A 16,705-nucleotide genomic window follows, 5' to 3' on the forward strand; every position below is an offset into this window, starting at 1 on the left:
GAGAATTTTGAAAACTACTAAATTTGAATTAGCCCATTAACTCTAATTCATTCAATCTATCATCCAAGAGACTGACCCACAAATAAGTCCATAGGAGCCAGTGAAAACTTAGCTGGGAGCTTACTCTATCCAGGCTCTGTGTTCTAACTGGTCTGTCTTTTCTCTCAATAACTTGTAGGTTGGAATTCTACCATTTTACATATTGGAAAAATGATATAGGAAGGATAAGGAACTTGCCTGAAGGCCTGTAACCACCAAGTGGTAGAAGATATTCAAGTCTTTTCTCAACCTTTTCATAGGTAGCAAGGTATTAAGCCTGCACTTTTTGAAAGACATTTGGAGCTTAATAATTTTAAGTTAAAGAAAGCTATGCTCTATATCCAATTAAACATATGCTGCTGGATAAATGTAGAAGAAAAGAATGTGGGCAAGTGGGCTGAACCTTAACATAGAACAAAATATGGTGGTTGTTTTGTGACTTAGAGGTCAGATGGAGTCCATTAGGAAAAACAAATCAACTTGGGAGTCAGGAAACCTATAAGAGTCCCATCCAGGCCCTTAACATCTCCAAGTGTCAGTTTTTTGCCCTCAAAATGGGTATAAAAGTTATGCATAGAATTATAATAAATACTGAATAAGACACACACTATGGTCTTCCTATAAATAGTAAAAGAGCTATAAAACAACTGATTTTTAATCACATCATTATCATTTTGTTCATCACTCTTGCCAAAAAACCACCTGTCAATTTTTCAAACGTATGGTTTTCACAACACTACTACAAAATATGCCCATTTTACAGCTGAGGAAACCAGGGCTCAGAGACTAAGTGGCATTCCCAACACACATAGCTGGTAAATAACAGATACTCTTTTATTGGAACCCAGAGCTCATTTTAAACTCCCACTGCTAAACAAAACGATTTTCAGATTTTCAGCAGCTATTGATTGACTAGGCGGGGAGGAGAAGCTTGTACTGTTTCCCCTACAAAATACCACAAACATCAAGTCAAAGGCGATCTTGCACTCAACTTTGGAAAAGTCCAGGAGTTTCTCAAGCTTCTCAAGTTTCTCAAGAATTTTCAAGTTTCAAGGGACCTTTGAGAGCAATGGATTCTAATCTAATCTCTTCCTTTTTCAGTTGGAGAATCGAAGTCCTTTAAATTATACAAAGCATTACTGGCTATATCCAGAGTGAGAATCCAGGTCTCCTTCCCCTCAGTCCCGTGCTTAGCTCACTCCTTTCAAGCTGGGTGAATTTACAAAGGCAACACATAGTGCTTTACATTAGTTCTCATTCTTTCTGGGTTCACTTTTTAGGCAATTCTTTAATTTTCAAGAGAAGTGCTATAGCACAATTTCTAAGGCTCCTAAGGGAAGGTAATAGCATTTTAAATGAAACTTGAGTATCTTCTGTGTGCTAGGCACTGCGGACAAGCACCTTCTGTTTTGCAGTATCTACCAAACTTCAGTTGTTTGAACACTACCTTCATGATTTTCTTTTGCCAAATCTACATATCGTCTGTATAGTTATTAACTCAATATTTATCTTTATACTGCTTTTAAAGTTTCATCTACTTTAGCTGTATCCTGGGCTATAATAGGAAATCATGAAATCCTAGTTAGTATTCCTTAAATATACATTATACAAACACACAGCTATTGATAGTAAACTGTTTGTCATCTGAGTTTCTCTAATATTATCTCATTTAATTACTCCAATACAGTAAAAAGAAAGAAAGTAAAGTCGCTCAATCATGTCTGACTCTTTGCAGCCCCATGGACTGGAGCCTACTAGGCTCCTCCGTCCATGGGATTTTCTGGGCAAGGGTACTGGAGTGGGTTGCCATTTCCTTCTCCAGGGGATCTTTCCAACCCGGGTATCAAACCCAGGTGTCCCGCATTGCAGGCAGACTCTTTACTGTCTGAGCCACTAGGGAAGCCCCATACAGTAAAGAACTATTATAATCCCTGTATCTCCCATACTATATCCTTATGTTCTATTCCAGTGTGTTTTTAATTTGTTGCAAGAGAGAAAAACCATTTGAGAAAACATTACACAGACTAGTCAGAAAACAGAGCAAATATCCTTAAACTCTCAACTGGTGGATAGGTCAGTTAAAGAACTTAACCCCCATATCACAGCAGGTAGGCAACATTAGCACACTCCCAATCCAGGATCATGACCACAAAGCCTGTGCTCCTAGCCTTGTCACTTACTGACATGAAGGAAGGCTCGGCAGAGTAAGTTACACCAGATCAGAACTCAAAGGTCCCTCCTCGAACACCCATTTACCTACTTGTATGACTGTGATTTGGTTGGGGAACACTCATAAGGGAGCAATAGCACTATACTCTTTCTCTTTTCAAGTTTTTATTTTTGAAAAGTGTTATATCTACAGAGAAATTGAAAGGCTAGTGCAGTGAACACTCCATAACCTTCACCTGTGTTCACCAATGGTTAGCCTTTACATTTGTTTCATTCTCACTATGTGTGTCTGTGTGTTATTTGGGGGAATCATTCAAAAATAAGTATCAGATATTTATGTCACTTTACTCCTAAATACTTCAGCATGTACTCACTAAGAAAAAGACATTCTCCTACATAATTACAATACCATTATCATATCCAAGAATGTAGTAGTTATAAAATATTATCTAATATACCCACAATTTCTATCCCCATATTGTCCCTTGGAGCTGTTTTCTTCTTCCTTCCACAATCTAAGATCACTTGTTGCATTTGGCTGTCAGTTCTTCTTTGTCTCTTTTAATCTAGAATAGTCCTTTTTAGTCTCCTTTAATCTAGGACAGTCCTTCTCATATATTGATATTTTTGAAGATTTCAGATCAGTTTCATGATTAGTTAGATTTAGGTTAAAGTGCCCATTTTTGCACATTCCTTCAGTAATGTGGTTATGCATTACCACTCAAGAAAACATTACACAGGCTAGTCAGAAAACAAAGCAAATATCCTTAAACTTCCAATTACTGAAAAAATATGATTTTTTAGCAGCCAAGTTAACTATCGATTGGCCAAGAGAAGAAGGGCTCATCTGTAGTAGCTACACCTGACATCCCCCAAATCTTCAATATGCTCCTACATAATCCTCAATGTGCTCACTGACTTGAACAGATTTCCCTATTCATGTCCTCACATGGACATAATGCAACTGTACCTTATCTTCTGTCATTTTATGGGTCGGAGTCCTCCTCTTAGTTCCAGGTCTAGAGTGGCAGATGCGGTGGCCAGCTTCTGACTGTCCTTCTCCAGCTTTCTGAGACTAGTTATACATTAGAATAGGAGGGGCCAGGCTAGGAGGCACGAGGCCAAGTCTTGGGCAGAGGTGAATATTGACGAGAATCTAATCAATAAATGCTTTGCCTCTGTCACCTGTGGCGTCAATGTCTTTGTTCCACCAGGAAAGAAAATGGGAGCAGGTTTCTTCGGTATAAGTTACAAACCAGAGACGGTTGTATTTTAAGGCACATGCTAAGTGTGGCAGTAACCAGGGGCGAGTGAAAAAGAAAGCTTATAGAGTCTTTTGTAGAAAATGAGATATGCTGGGCTGCCACGCTCTGTAGTGGGGACAAGAGAGACAGGCACACAGGAGGCACATGCCCTGCAGAGAACCAGTGCTGTCGTGCTTGTGCCTCAGAGCCAGACTGTGTGGCCAGGGGTCAGTGTAGGCTTGAGTGGTTATCTGAATGAACTTGCAGAGTCATGAAGGTGGGTTTGAATCTCACCAGTTTACTAGTGGTGTGACCTTAAGCATGAGAATTTTCTGTGCCTTAGTTTTTTCACCTGAAAAAAGATTAGAATATGCACTTTACTGGTTGGGTTAAATGTGGTAATATATGAAATAATAAGTGCTCAGCAAATGTTGGCTGCTATTGTTTTTGCTATTACTGTTATTGGTTCAGCGTATGTCAGGAAGTACCTGTTAGGGGCAGTAGTGTAGAGGTCTCAAATAAACCTGCTCACAGGGCTTGGGCTTGTGCCTTCTGTGTATCCTCTATGATGTCCAGTCCTTATGGGGAGACAGGTGACATCTCATTTGGTTGAGCTTGAACTGTGTCTAGCAGAGAGTGTTACTGGTTCCACTGAGGCTCAACTGGAACCAGTGTCCAACAGAGAAAATGTAAGGAACAGCCCCTAAATGACGGGTGTTACAAAGAAACAGAGGATGAGGACATAAAGGAAACTCAGACTTCATTCGTCTTTTATTTCTCCGCCCTCTTTCCATTTCTCTCACTTCTACCAGATAATGCAAGTGAGTAAATAATTCATTTCAAATCACAGTCCCAGGCTCTGAGATGCATGATATTAAAAGACACTTCAGAGTTCACAATGCATAAGGAGAGATAAACGTAACCCTAGACAACAATACAGTAATTTCTTGGTGGAAAGGCATGAACGAGTATTATTAGCAAAGATAGTTAATCTTTATGAGTTCTTGCTAGTGCCAGGTGCTGCTCTCAGCACTTTACACGCATTAACTGATTCAATCATAACAGAAGGCACCCTCTGTTGCACAGCCACGCTTTGGGGAGCAGTTTTGAAATCAGACTTTGAAGACCCCAGGTAGCTACACTGCCCTTAGTGCATAGCCTGGCTCCTGGCTTTCTCCTCTAGTTTCAGCTGGTGATGCCCACAACCATTGTCAGAGATTCTTTAATCAGGAGAGGACTCCTTAGCAATCATTTTCTAGTGACATGACATTCTGCCAGAAAGTCTTTGTGCTGCCATCAAAAATGATAGTCCCCTCTGTTTACCAACCTTTGTTTTTGGAATTTTCCTTTTAAGAGATGGCCTTGAGTGCGGCGTGAGGTCAGGAAACCTTTAACTTTTACTAGGTTGGAGCTGCGCAGCGCGTGCAGGGTAGCTGTTCTCTCCATTGGAAGTGCGCCCTGCTATTCGTTAACCTGGGATGCGGGACCTTAAGCCACCCAGACCAGTTTCCTCTGGTTTAGCCCAGACCTCTCCTGTTCTGCTCTTACTCAGAAACAAGTAATCTCTGCACCCTTTAGGGATGGGCTGAAATTTTATCTCCAGTTGTAGGGTGGAGGAATTATTAACAGTGACTGCATTGGTATTTAGCTCTCGGAGAACTGATAATGCATTTCAACCTCTCAGGAGAGTCTGCCTTAGGGCCCACCCGAGGAGCGGCGGGTCAGATTGCCTGGAGTTATCTCCATGTTTCCCTGGTTGTGAGATAAAGTCAGCCTTTTCTTGCTTTGCTGTCGGGATGGGGGCCACCCAATGAGGTGCACCAGTGCCTGGAATCACCCAGAGATGCCCTGTGGGGGGTGCAAAACCAGCTCTGTGTGGTGGGGGTTTTTTGTTTGTTTGTTTTAGGATTCACTTTTTAAACACTTCAAGTCATATTCTGATTACGTCTTGATTAATTTAATCTTCATAGTAGGCACCAGTGGCTCTAACTGGAGAGAGTTTTCCAAGGATGGAAAAGAGCTTCCCCTCCTTTTTTCTGTATTATCTTTGCCCGCCCAGTGGCTCAGTCACGTCCGACTCTTTGTGACCCCATGGACTGTAGCTTGCCAGGCTCCTCTGTCCATGGGGATTTTCCAGGCAGGAATACTGGAGTGGGTAGCCATTCCCTTCTCCAGGGGATCTTCCTCACCCAGGGATTGAACCTACTTCTGCTTCTTCTGCATCGGCAGGTAGGTTCTTTACAGGCTGAGCCACCTGGGAAACCCCGTAATATCTGTACTTTGAGTGAAATAAGAGTTTATTTCTATAAATGGAAAAAAGACAACTCACTCTCTTAGCATGCCGTGTTCCTCTCTGATCGGATCAGGTATGGAGAAGTGCAAACGCATCTCTGGGGAACCAAATAAAATGAGTTCAAACTGGGCCAAGCCAGGAGTGTAGGAAGAATATTGGGAAGTCCTAGATTCTGAAGAAGGCCAGTGTATTTTAAGATTTCTGAGTCAAACTTGTGCTCATTGTAGCCTGCCTCATCTCACCCTCTCCACAGATCCCACTCTGATCCATCCCACCAGCATCTCTCCTGAATGTGACTGCCCAGCCTGGCTTCTCTGCCCCCAGTCTCATCCTACAGCATCTTTTTGACAGAGAAGCCAATGGTGATTTAAAAAGTAAACCAGACAGTAATGCATGCATGCTAAGTCGCTTCAGTGGTGTCTGACTCTTTGTGGCCTCATGGACTCCTCTGTCCATGGGATTCTCCAGGCAAGAATACTGGAGTGAGTTGCCATGCCCTCCTCCAGGGATCTCTTCCTGATCCAGGATTGAACCCACAGCTCTTATGGCTCATGCACCAGAAAGTAATACCCCTTGCTTAAAAGTCTCTAGTCAATCGGTAAAGATAACCCTGTATGCGAGACATCAAAAGAGACACAGATAAATAGAACAGTATCATGAAATCTGTGGGAGAGGGCAAGGGCGGGATGATATGGGAGAATGGCACTGAAGCATGTAAATTATCATATGTGAAATGAATCGCCAGTTCAGGTTCAATGCATGATACAGGGTGCTCGGGGCTGGTGCACCGGGATGACCTGGAGGGATGGGATGGGGAGGGAGGTGGAAGGGGGGTTCTGGAGGGGAAAAACATGTACACCCATGGTGGATTCATGTCAATATATGGCAAAACAAATACAATATTGTAAAGTTAAAAAATAAAAAATAAACTGATTAAAAAAAAAAAAGAAAAAAAAAAGTCTCCAAAGACTTCCCTTGTCACCTTTAGAAGGAAACCCACACTGGTCATCACAGCTTGAGAGGCTGATTTGATATAGCTTTCCTTGACACTGACCTAGCCTTTTACTGCTCTCCTTCTCTGGGCTGAGCCACACTGTCCTCGGACTTGATTAACGTGTTCCAGTCTCAGCACCTTTGTACTTGATGTGGCTCTGCCTTCAGCACTCCTCCCCAGGCTTGTCTGAGATTGGCTCCTCTACATTCCCTTGAGGGCTCACCGAGGCTCTCCAAGCAGGCTTCTTAAGGTGGGCACAACCTACCTCCCAACTCATTCTCAGGCCTGTTACTCTGCTTTATTTTCTTCATAGATCTATGCTTGAAATCTGATTTACCATTATTTATTAAAAATTAAACATTTATAAAAAAATTAAACATTTAATAAGTTGAAATGTCTAGTCAAAATATCTAATTATTAAAATATCAAATATTGAAATTATTTTGTTATTTAAATTTATTATTTGTTACTATTTTATTATTTGGACTTCCCTGGTGGCTCAGATGATTAAGTGTCTGCCCACAATGCAGGAGACCTGGGTTCAATCCCTGAGTCGGGAAGATCCTCTGGAGAAGAAAATGGCAACCCACTGCAGTACTCTTGCCTGGAAAATCCCATGGAGAGAGGAGCGTGATAGGCTACAGTCTATCACGGTCCACTTTCCTCCCCACATTTAAGTTCCATGAATGTGGAGGAGACTTTGCCCTTCTTGTTATCTGCAGCAGCTTGAGAGTGCCTGGTACATAGTAGGCACTCAATATTTGTTTAACAAATGAAAGAAGTTCAAAAAGAGTTACTTTCTTGCAATAGTCGGAGCCTGGCATTGGGACATTTATCGATTTAACATTCAATAAATGCAGTATTTACTGAACATCTTTGTGGGCACTAGTCACAACAACGAACAAAACCGAGTATCTGCTCATGTGGGGTTTACTTTCCATGAAAGAAACGAAGCAGGTGCTTAGGAAGAGAAAGCAGGGGTACTCACTTTGAAAAAGAGTCGGACATGACTTTGCAACTAAAGACCAACAGTAATCTGTCCAAGAAGTCAAGAGAGTCACAGCCCCAGTGACGAGGGATACTTCCTCTCCCCTGCACCCGGGGGCCACAGGTTTGCTTTTGGCAAGGGGTCAAGAGGTCCCCAGGCCTCTATGTGCATTTGGGTTTATCATCTGAGAGTGTCTGAGTGTTGCTAGATGATCACTGAGCTAGCCAGAAAAATCTACTAATCCCTTTTTGTGTGTGTTAGGCCCTTAGTTGTGTCTGACTCAGGGACCCTATGGACTGTAGCCTGCCAGATTCTTCTGTCCATGGGCTTCTCCAGGCATGAATACTGGAGTGGGTTGCCATTTCCTTCTCCAGGGGATCTTCCCGACTCAGGGATCGAACCCAGGCCTCCTGCATTGATTCTTTACCATCTGAGCCACCGGGGAAGCTCCAGTTACTCCTAACCCACCGATAGATTAGTCATTGAATTGACTCAGTAATGGGAAAGTTTAAAAGAAAGAAAAGGAATAAAGGAAATAGGCTAATTTATTGGCTGCCGCAGACAGAACTGGCATAAATAATCTGCCCCATGTCCTTCCCTCTTAGTCTCAGCACAGGACAATTTTCTTAAGGTCCTCAAAGGTTACATGTTGTGATGATTAATGTGATGTCTCAACTTGGCAGGCCACACTGCCCAGACATTTGATTAAACATTATTCTGGATATTTCTGTGATAGGTTTGGATGAGATTTGTATTAAAATCAGTAGACACTAAATAAAGTGGGTTACCTTCCAGAATGTGGGAGGGTCTCATCCAATCCATTGAAAGTCTGATAGAACAAAAACCTGACGTCTCCTGAGCAAGAGGGAATTCTCAGGCTTTAGACTCAAACTCTAACTCCTTCCTGACTTCCCAGCTTGCCAGCCTCCCCTCTGCACCCCCTTCCCCCCCACCGCCCATCATATTCTGGACTCACCAAGCATCCACAACCACACGAGACAATTCCTCAAAATCTCTCTCTCTCTCCCTAGGGGACCTCTTGACCCCTTCCCAAAGGAAAACCTATGGCCCCCAGGTGCAGGGAAGAGGAAATAGCCCTGGTCACTGGGGCTGTGACTATCTTGACTTCTTGGACAGATTGTGGTTGTTTAGTCACTAAGTCATGTCCGACTCTTTGTGACCCCACAGACTGTAGCCTGCCAGGCTTCTCTGTCCATGAGATTTCACAGGCAAGAATACTGGAGTGGGTTACCATTTCCTTCTCCAGAGGATCTTCCTGACCCAGGGATTAAACCTTATATCTCCTTATACCTCTCTTATATCTCCTGCATTGGCAGTGGGTTCTTTACTGCTGAGCCACCAGGGAAGCCCCTCTTGGACTGATACAGTGACCTTAATAGCCATTCAGTGACTCACATTGGGAGTCTCAGGTACCAGTTGAAAAGCTACCCTAGCTGTACAAGTCTAGACACTGCTCTCACCTTTCATTTATCTGTTTTTCTTCTTTCAAAAATATTTACTTCATTTCAATAGCAAATTAAGTATAAATACATGAGACCATTGTCACTGAGAAAATTTTGTAGGCTACAGATAAAGCTGAAATGACCCTCTCTCTACCACCACTTTCAGCCACAACAGTTGGTTAGAGATGTCTCTGTTTTCAGTTTGGTAGGTATCTTTCCAATTCACCATACCCTTTGAATCTCCTACTTTTGTTTCTATCACTTTACCTCCTCTCCACATTTGTCCTGTCTGCCATGTTAGGATGAGGTCTTAGTTTAACTCCTCCTCCTCCTCAAGAAGCTTCCTCTTAGTTTGCTTTCCTAGCGTGGCTCAGAACCTGTAGACAAGTGATGCCCAGTCCCTTGGGTGTCCAGATAGCCCTTTCCAGCACCCCAGGCCTCTGCTGGTCTGAGAGAGAACATGAGGAGAAGAGCAGCTGTGTCTCTACTTCTGGCCACTCCAGATGACACCTGGTTGACCCCTTTAGCCTACTGGCCATCAATTACTCTGGAAATGATGGAAAGTTTCCCCTTCCTGGAATGGTTTTACGTCTTTTCTGAACCCAGTGAACCTTGTAAAATGAATTCTTGCCACCCTCTTATAAGGGTTTGGAGCACTGGACCGGGGTCAAGAGATGTCTTTTGGGTTTTCCCTCCCCAAAGGGTTAGCTCTTTGACTATGGGCAAGTCTTACTCAACTTCTCTAAGTTTCATCTATAGAACAAACTGGATAATCTCTGTCTCGTCACATGAAAGATGAAGATTGTATCAGTCTCTAGGGATTGTTGTGAGGGTTAAATAAGATAGTATGGATACAGTGCTTAGAATAAAGCCCAGCACATCGTCAGCTCTCAGCACATGTCAGCTCTTAGTATCTTTCTGCTCTCAGTTTCCATGATTTTTTGTCCCTATCATCCTCTCCAAAAGTTAGTACAGGGTCCTGTGACCACCAAGGTTGATGAGCTACATGAGTTCTGCTCCTTCTTTTCGCCTGGGGTTTGTGTTATTTGTCCTTGAGGTCAATGAGGGCTCCTGAAAAGAACAAGGAGCCACCTAATGAGTGGATTTGTGTCATTCATATCACGGAGGTTTGACAATCTGTGACAAATTCCTTTGACAGATGTGCATCTATGGCAATTTATCAGTAAGCACTGTCTCAAATTAGTTAATCACTGGGCCATTCAGTCTAAATTGAATGGTGCTGCTGCATGCAGAAAATTTTTGTTTGCAATTCTTGAGTCATCTCAGTTTAAATTAAGTCAATTAAAATTCCCTGTTCCTAACCATTTTTCTATCAAGTGTGCCTAAATGCCCACAATACTCTGCAGGGCATCTTTCTATTTATGAGTTTGTGTCTCTTTAATGTCTGTGAGTTAATCATTTTCCAACACTGTGCTATTTTCTTTCACTGCCTTCTGTACCATTTGCTGCTAATTTTCAGGGTACTAAGGAAGGTTGATATATAAAGTGGGAGTGAAGATCATGAGGTCATCATTGAGGTTTAGCAAACAATGTTGCTCAGTGCTATTGACCAATAGGTCACCAGTAAAAGAAGCACTGTCAGGGAGAAATGATTCTCGTGACAGCTGTTTACCAGACAGAGAGGAGTTCCAGGAATGTACTGTAACATGCAGATGGTGCAACTCAGTGGTGGGCGAGTTGTTGACTAGGTGCTTTTTTGTCTTGTAGAACTTGAAGAGACACACTCAGCTATATTTATTAATCCCATTCTCCTCAGAAAGGGCTTCCCTGGTGGCTCAAACAGTAAAGAATTTGCCTGCAATGTGGAAGACCTGGGTTCGATCCTTGGGTTGGGAAGATCCCCTGAAGGAGGGCATGGCAACCCACCCCAGTATTCTTGCCAGAATAACCCCATGGACAGAGGTGCCTGGCGAGCTACATTCCATGGGGTTGCAAAGAGTCAGATAGACTGAGCAACTAACACTAACTCTCCTCAGAAAATCCTCACTGTTTACAAACATCCAATGTGGGCTCTGGCATCTCTTCAGAGACTTGGAGCGTCAGTGGCAAGACAGGTAAAAATAAACCCAAATAGAATATCTCTCTCTCTCACATCTTGAAATCACCTTCCTTCTTTGAACAGGGCAAGTGGGTTTGGGGAAGCACTTTGTGGTGGTTGGTGGGAAGAGGAAGTGGTTTTCAAATGAGTACATCAAAAATTGAAGCTCAAGGGTCTTCCTTGGTGGTCCTGTGGCTGAGAATCTGCCTTCTGGTGCAGGGGACACCTGTTCGACCCCTGGTTGGGGAGCTAAAAGCCTACATGCCAAGGAGCAACTAAGCCTGCATGCTGCAACTAGAGAGGCGTGTGCACTCTGGAGCCTCGGCGCCACAACATACTGAGCCCACTTGCTCTAGAACCAATGCTCTGCATCAAGAGAAGCCCCAGTGTGCCACAACCAAAGAAAGTCAGAACACCATAAGGAAGACCCAGGGCAGCCAAAAAAAAAAAGAAAAAAAAAATTTAAATGAAGCTTAGTGCCTCTGTGTCTCCATGTAGTAGAGAGCACAGTGTCCACGGTCCTAGGAGCAACCCACTGGGCCTCTAGGGATGTCCGAGACTGCTGTAGGATGGAGCCTTCTTTGTGGTGGCCAGTCTCCTCTCATAAGAGGAGACTACCCTAAGGTTGTGCCCTGCCTGTCTTCTCACTTCCATTCACTCCTCTTTCTCTCTTCCCAAAGTCTCCCCAGGTGGCTTATGCTGAACTGAAGGTGGAAATTGCTCTGCTTTGCTACAACAAGAACATAGGTCTCTTACCCTGAAAAACGTAAGACTGCAGTCAAACGTTGTGGGTGGGCTCTGTTGCCTTTGTTTTGTCACTGATGGGTGCAGGGTGAAGAGGGTCAGAAACGTGGGGAGGAAAGAATGTCATCCTAGGAACCTTCTTGTTCCACTGCTGATGCAGCCCTCCAGGCCACCTTGAGTCACTCAGGGACTTGAGGGTCTCTGAGGGGAAGTTAGTTAGAACTTAGAACTGAAGTTCTTAGTTCCTTGCAATTTTGTCCTTCCAAGACATGTAAGATCAGAGTAAGACATGTGAGAGCAAGTGTAAGATCATAGCAAGGGATAGGTTTCTTGCTGATGGCTTCATACTAAAGGCAAAAAGATGGTCAAGTGCTCCCACACGTAAGTGTCCCGAGTGACAATTTTATTCTAGTTCTTTTCTTGTGGTTGTAGCACTGGCTGGGAGGCAGCTCCAGGTCTAGAATGTTCCTGATCCGTTGTCCTCATCAGTAACACCTGACCTAACTCATCCATTGTTCTTACTCCCACATTTCTCACCAGTGAGAATTCACTCAGCACTTTAATCCATTAATTTGCTGCTGCAGAGCCAGTTTTGCCTCGGAGATAACCATCCCAGATGCCAAGGCCCTGAAAGATTGCCGTCTGAAAAGTTTATTGGATAATGAAATTAAAAAATCGTCTCGAATACCAGATGTGCAAGGTAATGCTTGTTCTCATTGTCATTGCCAACTTCCACAAAGATTGTAGTGGAACATTGGTGGGAATGTAGAAGTAAGAAATAGATCAGGGGAGAAACCACAAGTTTGCTGCAGAAGTCATTGCTTGATTGGTAAGATCAAATTTGAGTCTAAAGACAGACTTTCTTATAAAGTGTTTTTTGTTAAGTTAGTGTTATATTCATTTTTAAAAATCCATCAGAACTTGAGGAATGGAGCAGGCATATAATACAGGACTACAAACCCAAGAGCACTGGATGGAAATGTGCATCAAGCAACAGAAAGTCAATAAAAGCTAATCTGATTTTTAAAAAAAGAAGGAGAGTATATGATTTGGAGTATTGAGAATAGCGCAACATCTTATTCTTTCCCTTTTTAGAAAAAAACAATATACATACTAATATTTAAAAAGTAAAAGTGGTTTTCTTTATAATATAGTTATTCCTCTAACATTTCTCTTGAATTTTATAGGCATTATAAGAACAACTAGGCACAAAGTTTACAAAGAGCTTTTCTGTCGGTGCTCTGATCTGATCAACATAACACAAATGTGAGTATGGCAGGAATAGCCAGATGATTCCATTTTAGAAACAAGAAAACAGAGGCTTGGAGTTGTCTGTTTGCTTAGATTCACCCTGCTTGCACATTGTGTTCTGACTTCACACCCTGTTTTTCTGTGTATTTTACAAATAAAGTCAATTCTTGGCTTTCCCCTTTTCACATTATTTCCACATGTTCTTTAGTGAAAGGTCAAGAAAAACCTTCTCCCAGGATGATCACTGACACTGAATCACAGTCTTGACTCAAATGTCTCGGAAACCTAATGCTCTTGAATGAGATGCTACCGAGGCTTTCTTTATTTTATTGTATTTTATTTTCCTATTTTTTTGGCTGTGCCACATGACATGTGGGATCTGAGTTCCCCGACCAGGGATCGAACCCACCTCCTCCACCCCTGCCCCCATAGAGGAAGCACAATGTCTTAACACTGCACCTTCTAGGAAGTCCCTGGAATTCTTTATTTTAAAGAAAATGGCTACTCTTTGCACACGCGTGCATGCTAAGTTGCTTCAGTCATGTCTGACTCTTTGCGACCCATGGACTATAGCCCACCAGGCTCCTCTGTCCATGGGATTATCCAGGCAAGAATACTGGAGTGGGTTGCCATTTTCTCCTCCAGGGAATCTTCCTCACTGAGGGATTGAACCGAAGTCTCCTGCAGCTCCTGCTTTGCAGACGGATTCTTTACCATCTGAGCCACCAGGAGAGCCATACTCTTTGCACAGTCATTGTTATCTGAGTGGTTTGGTTGAAAAGCACCAGACTGGTCACCAATAGAGCCAGCTTCTTATTTAGGTTCCATCACTGCCCACCTTAAGATCTTGAGCAAGTCTTTTCTAACTCTTTGCATCTCAGCAACTCCATTCACGAAAGGAGGGGATTAAGAAGAAAGCTCTAAATTAGAATTAGGGAAATTTTTTAAAATAAGATGGAAAAAATGAAAATGTATAAGGAAAAATAATTAGAACATATAAAAAATAGGCAAGACCAATGAAACAACCAAGAGACCAAGGAATTAAGAGTAAAGAAAGATTGTAAGTATAGATTAAAGCATAAAATGTAAATAAAAAGAGGGAAAGAGTTGAAAGCAAATAACACAAGGTAAATAGAGATATTTAAGCATAAAAATATTCAAAGAAGGAGAAAATCTAAGTAAGAAGAATTTTAGGTTGCAAAGAAGCAGAGATTAAGACAGTTGCCAAATAAAAGGAAGAGGTTAAATAGAACAAAAAAATATATAGCTATGTAAGTGGATCACAATAAACTGTGGGAAATTCTTCAAGAGATGGGAATACCAGATCACCTGACCTGCCTCTTGAGAAACCTGTATGCAGGTCAGGAAGCAACAGTTAGAACTGGACATGGAACAACAGACTGGTTCCAAACAGGAAAAGGAGTAAGTCAAGGCTGTATATTGTCACCCTGCTTGTTTAACTTATATGCAGAGTACATCATGAGAAACGATGGGCTGGAGGAAGCACAAGCTGGAATCAAGATTGCCAGGAGAAATATCAATAACCTCAGATATGCAGATGACACCACCCTTATGGCAGAAATTGAACTAAAGAGCCTCTTGATGAAAGTGAAAGAGGAGAGTGAAAAAGTTGGCTTAAAGCTCAACATTCAGAAAACTAAGATCATGGCATCCAGTCCCATCACTTTATGGCAAATAGATGGGGAAACAGTGGAAACAGTGGCTGACTTTATTTTTCTGGGCTCCAAAATCACTGCAGATTGTGATTGCAGCCATGAAATTAAAAGACGCTTACTCCTTGGAAGCAAAGTTATGACCAACCTAGACAGTATATTGAGAACACCATTCTAGGTTCAATGCATGAGACAAATGCTCAGGGCTGGGGCAATGGGATGACCCAGAGGGATGGGATAGGGAGGGAGGTGGGAGGGGGGTTCAGGATGGGGAACACATGTAAACCCATGGCTGATTCATGTCAATGTATGGCAAAAACCACAACAATATTGTAAAGTAATTAGCCCCCAACTAAAATAAATAAATTTATTAAAAAAAAAAAAAAAGAAAAAAAGAAAAGCAGAGACATTACTTTGCCAACAAAGGTCCGTCTAGTCAAGATTATGGTTTTTCCAGTGGTCATGTATGGATGTGAGAGTTGGACTATAAAGAAAGCTGAGCACTGAAGAATTGATGCTTTTGAACTGTGTTGTTGGAGAAGACTCTTGAGAGTCACTTGGACTGCAAGGAAATCCAACCAGTCCATCCTAAAGGAGATCAGTCCTGGGTGTTCATTGGAAGGACTGATGTTGAAGCTGAAACTCCAATACTTTGGCCACCTGATGGGAAGAGCTGACTCATTTGAAAAGACCCTGATGCTGGGAAAGATTGAGGGCAGGAGAAGGGGACGACAGAGGATGAGATGGTTGGATGGCATCACCGACTCAATGGACATGGGTTTGGGTGGACTCTGGGAGTTGGTGATGGACAGGGAGGCCTGGCATGCTGCGGTTCATGGGGTCGAAAAGAGTTGGACACGGCTGAGCAACTGAACTGAACTGAACTGAAGAGAAATTAGAAGTTGAGTATAAAAAGATAGGGGTTCCCTGGTGGCTCAGTGGCAAAGAATCTGCCTGCCAATGCAGGAAATTCGGGTTTCATCCTTGGGTAGGGGAGATCCCTTCCAGAATGAAATGGCTGCCTACTCCAGTGTTCTTGCCTGAAGAATTCCATGGACAGAGGAGGCTGGCAGTCTACAATCCATGGGATCTCAAAAAAGACAGACAGGACTTAGCAACTAAACAACAATGACATAAAATGACAAGTATTAAGCAAGTAGCAATAACAATTTTTAATCTCAATGTAATTCTAAAAGACAACAAAAAGGATGTAAAAATAAATGGAGGTTTAAAATTTTGAGACAGAAAGAGGGTCAGCATGAAAAAAGAAAGGAAGTTCAAAGTCATATAAATAAGAACAGCAAAGTACAGGCAAATAGGTGAAAGTAGCTTTCCTGGTGACTCAGAAGGTAAAGATCTTCCTGCCTGGGTCTGGAAGATCATCTAGAGAAGGGCATGACAACCCACTCCAGTACTCTTGCCTGGAGAATCCTATGGACAGAGGAGCATGGTGGGCTACAGTCCATGGGATCATAAAAGAATCAGACAAGACTAAAGCAACACACACACACACACACACACACACACACACACACACACACAACCAATAGAATGTGCTTTTCAAAGGGTATATTTTAAAAGTAAAAGGTATTATTAAATTAACTTCAAGAAAACAAGAAGGAAATGTCCTGCATAGGAGAGCAGGTAGGCATCTGGTGTCTTCAGCAAAGTCTCTGAGCCGAGGCCACACGCTGCAGTGTTGTGTCTCCAAGTAGGAGGCCTGTGGGCAGGGCTGTGGGCAGCAAAGCTTCTGGCTGTTAGGAGGAGAGTGCCCCAGCAATGAAGGGA

At 42.6% G+C, this 16,705-nt stretch overlaps 1 protein-coding gene across 2 annotated transcripts in view; it reads right to left on the reverse strand.

The window, feature by feature from the left end:
- Positions 1 to 8,854, reverse strand: part of SLC2A2 (solute carrier family 2 member 2) — a 37,834-nt gene extending 28,980 nt beyond the window's left edge. Inside the window, exon 1 of one of the 2 annotated variants that reach the window (XM_081570894.1) lies at positions 8,704 to 8,854. Coding sequence is in view for 1 of the 2 variants with exons in the window: in XM_081570893.1 (XP_081427019.1) it covers positions 3,179 to 3,193 (15 nt within the window). In the remaining variant the exon portion in view is untranslated. Of the gene's footprint in view, positions 1 to 3,178; positions 3,194 to 8,703 lie in introns of those variants that run through there. The other variant, XM_081570893.1, reaches the window with a different exon arrangement.
- Positions 8,855 to 16,705: the final 7,851 nt, after the last annotated feature.

Source organism: Giraffa tippelskirchi, chromosome 2, assembly GCF_054371585.1.
Source record: "Giraffa tippelskirchi isolate mGirTip1 chromosome 2, T2T-mGirTip1v1.2.pri, whole genome shotgun sequence".
NCBI classification, from domain to species: domain Eukaryota; kingdom Metazoa; phylum Chordata; class Mammalia; order Artiodactyla; family Giraffidae; genus Giraffa; species Giraffa tippelskirchi.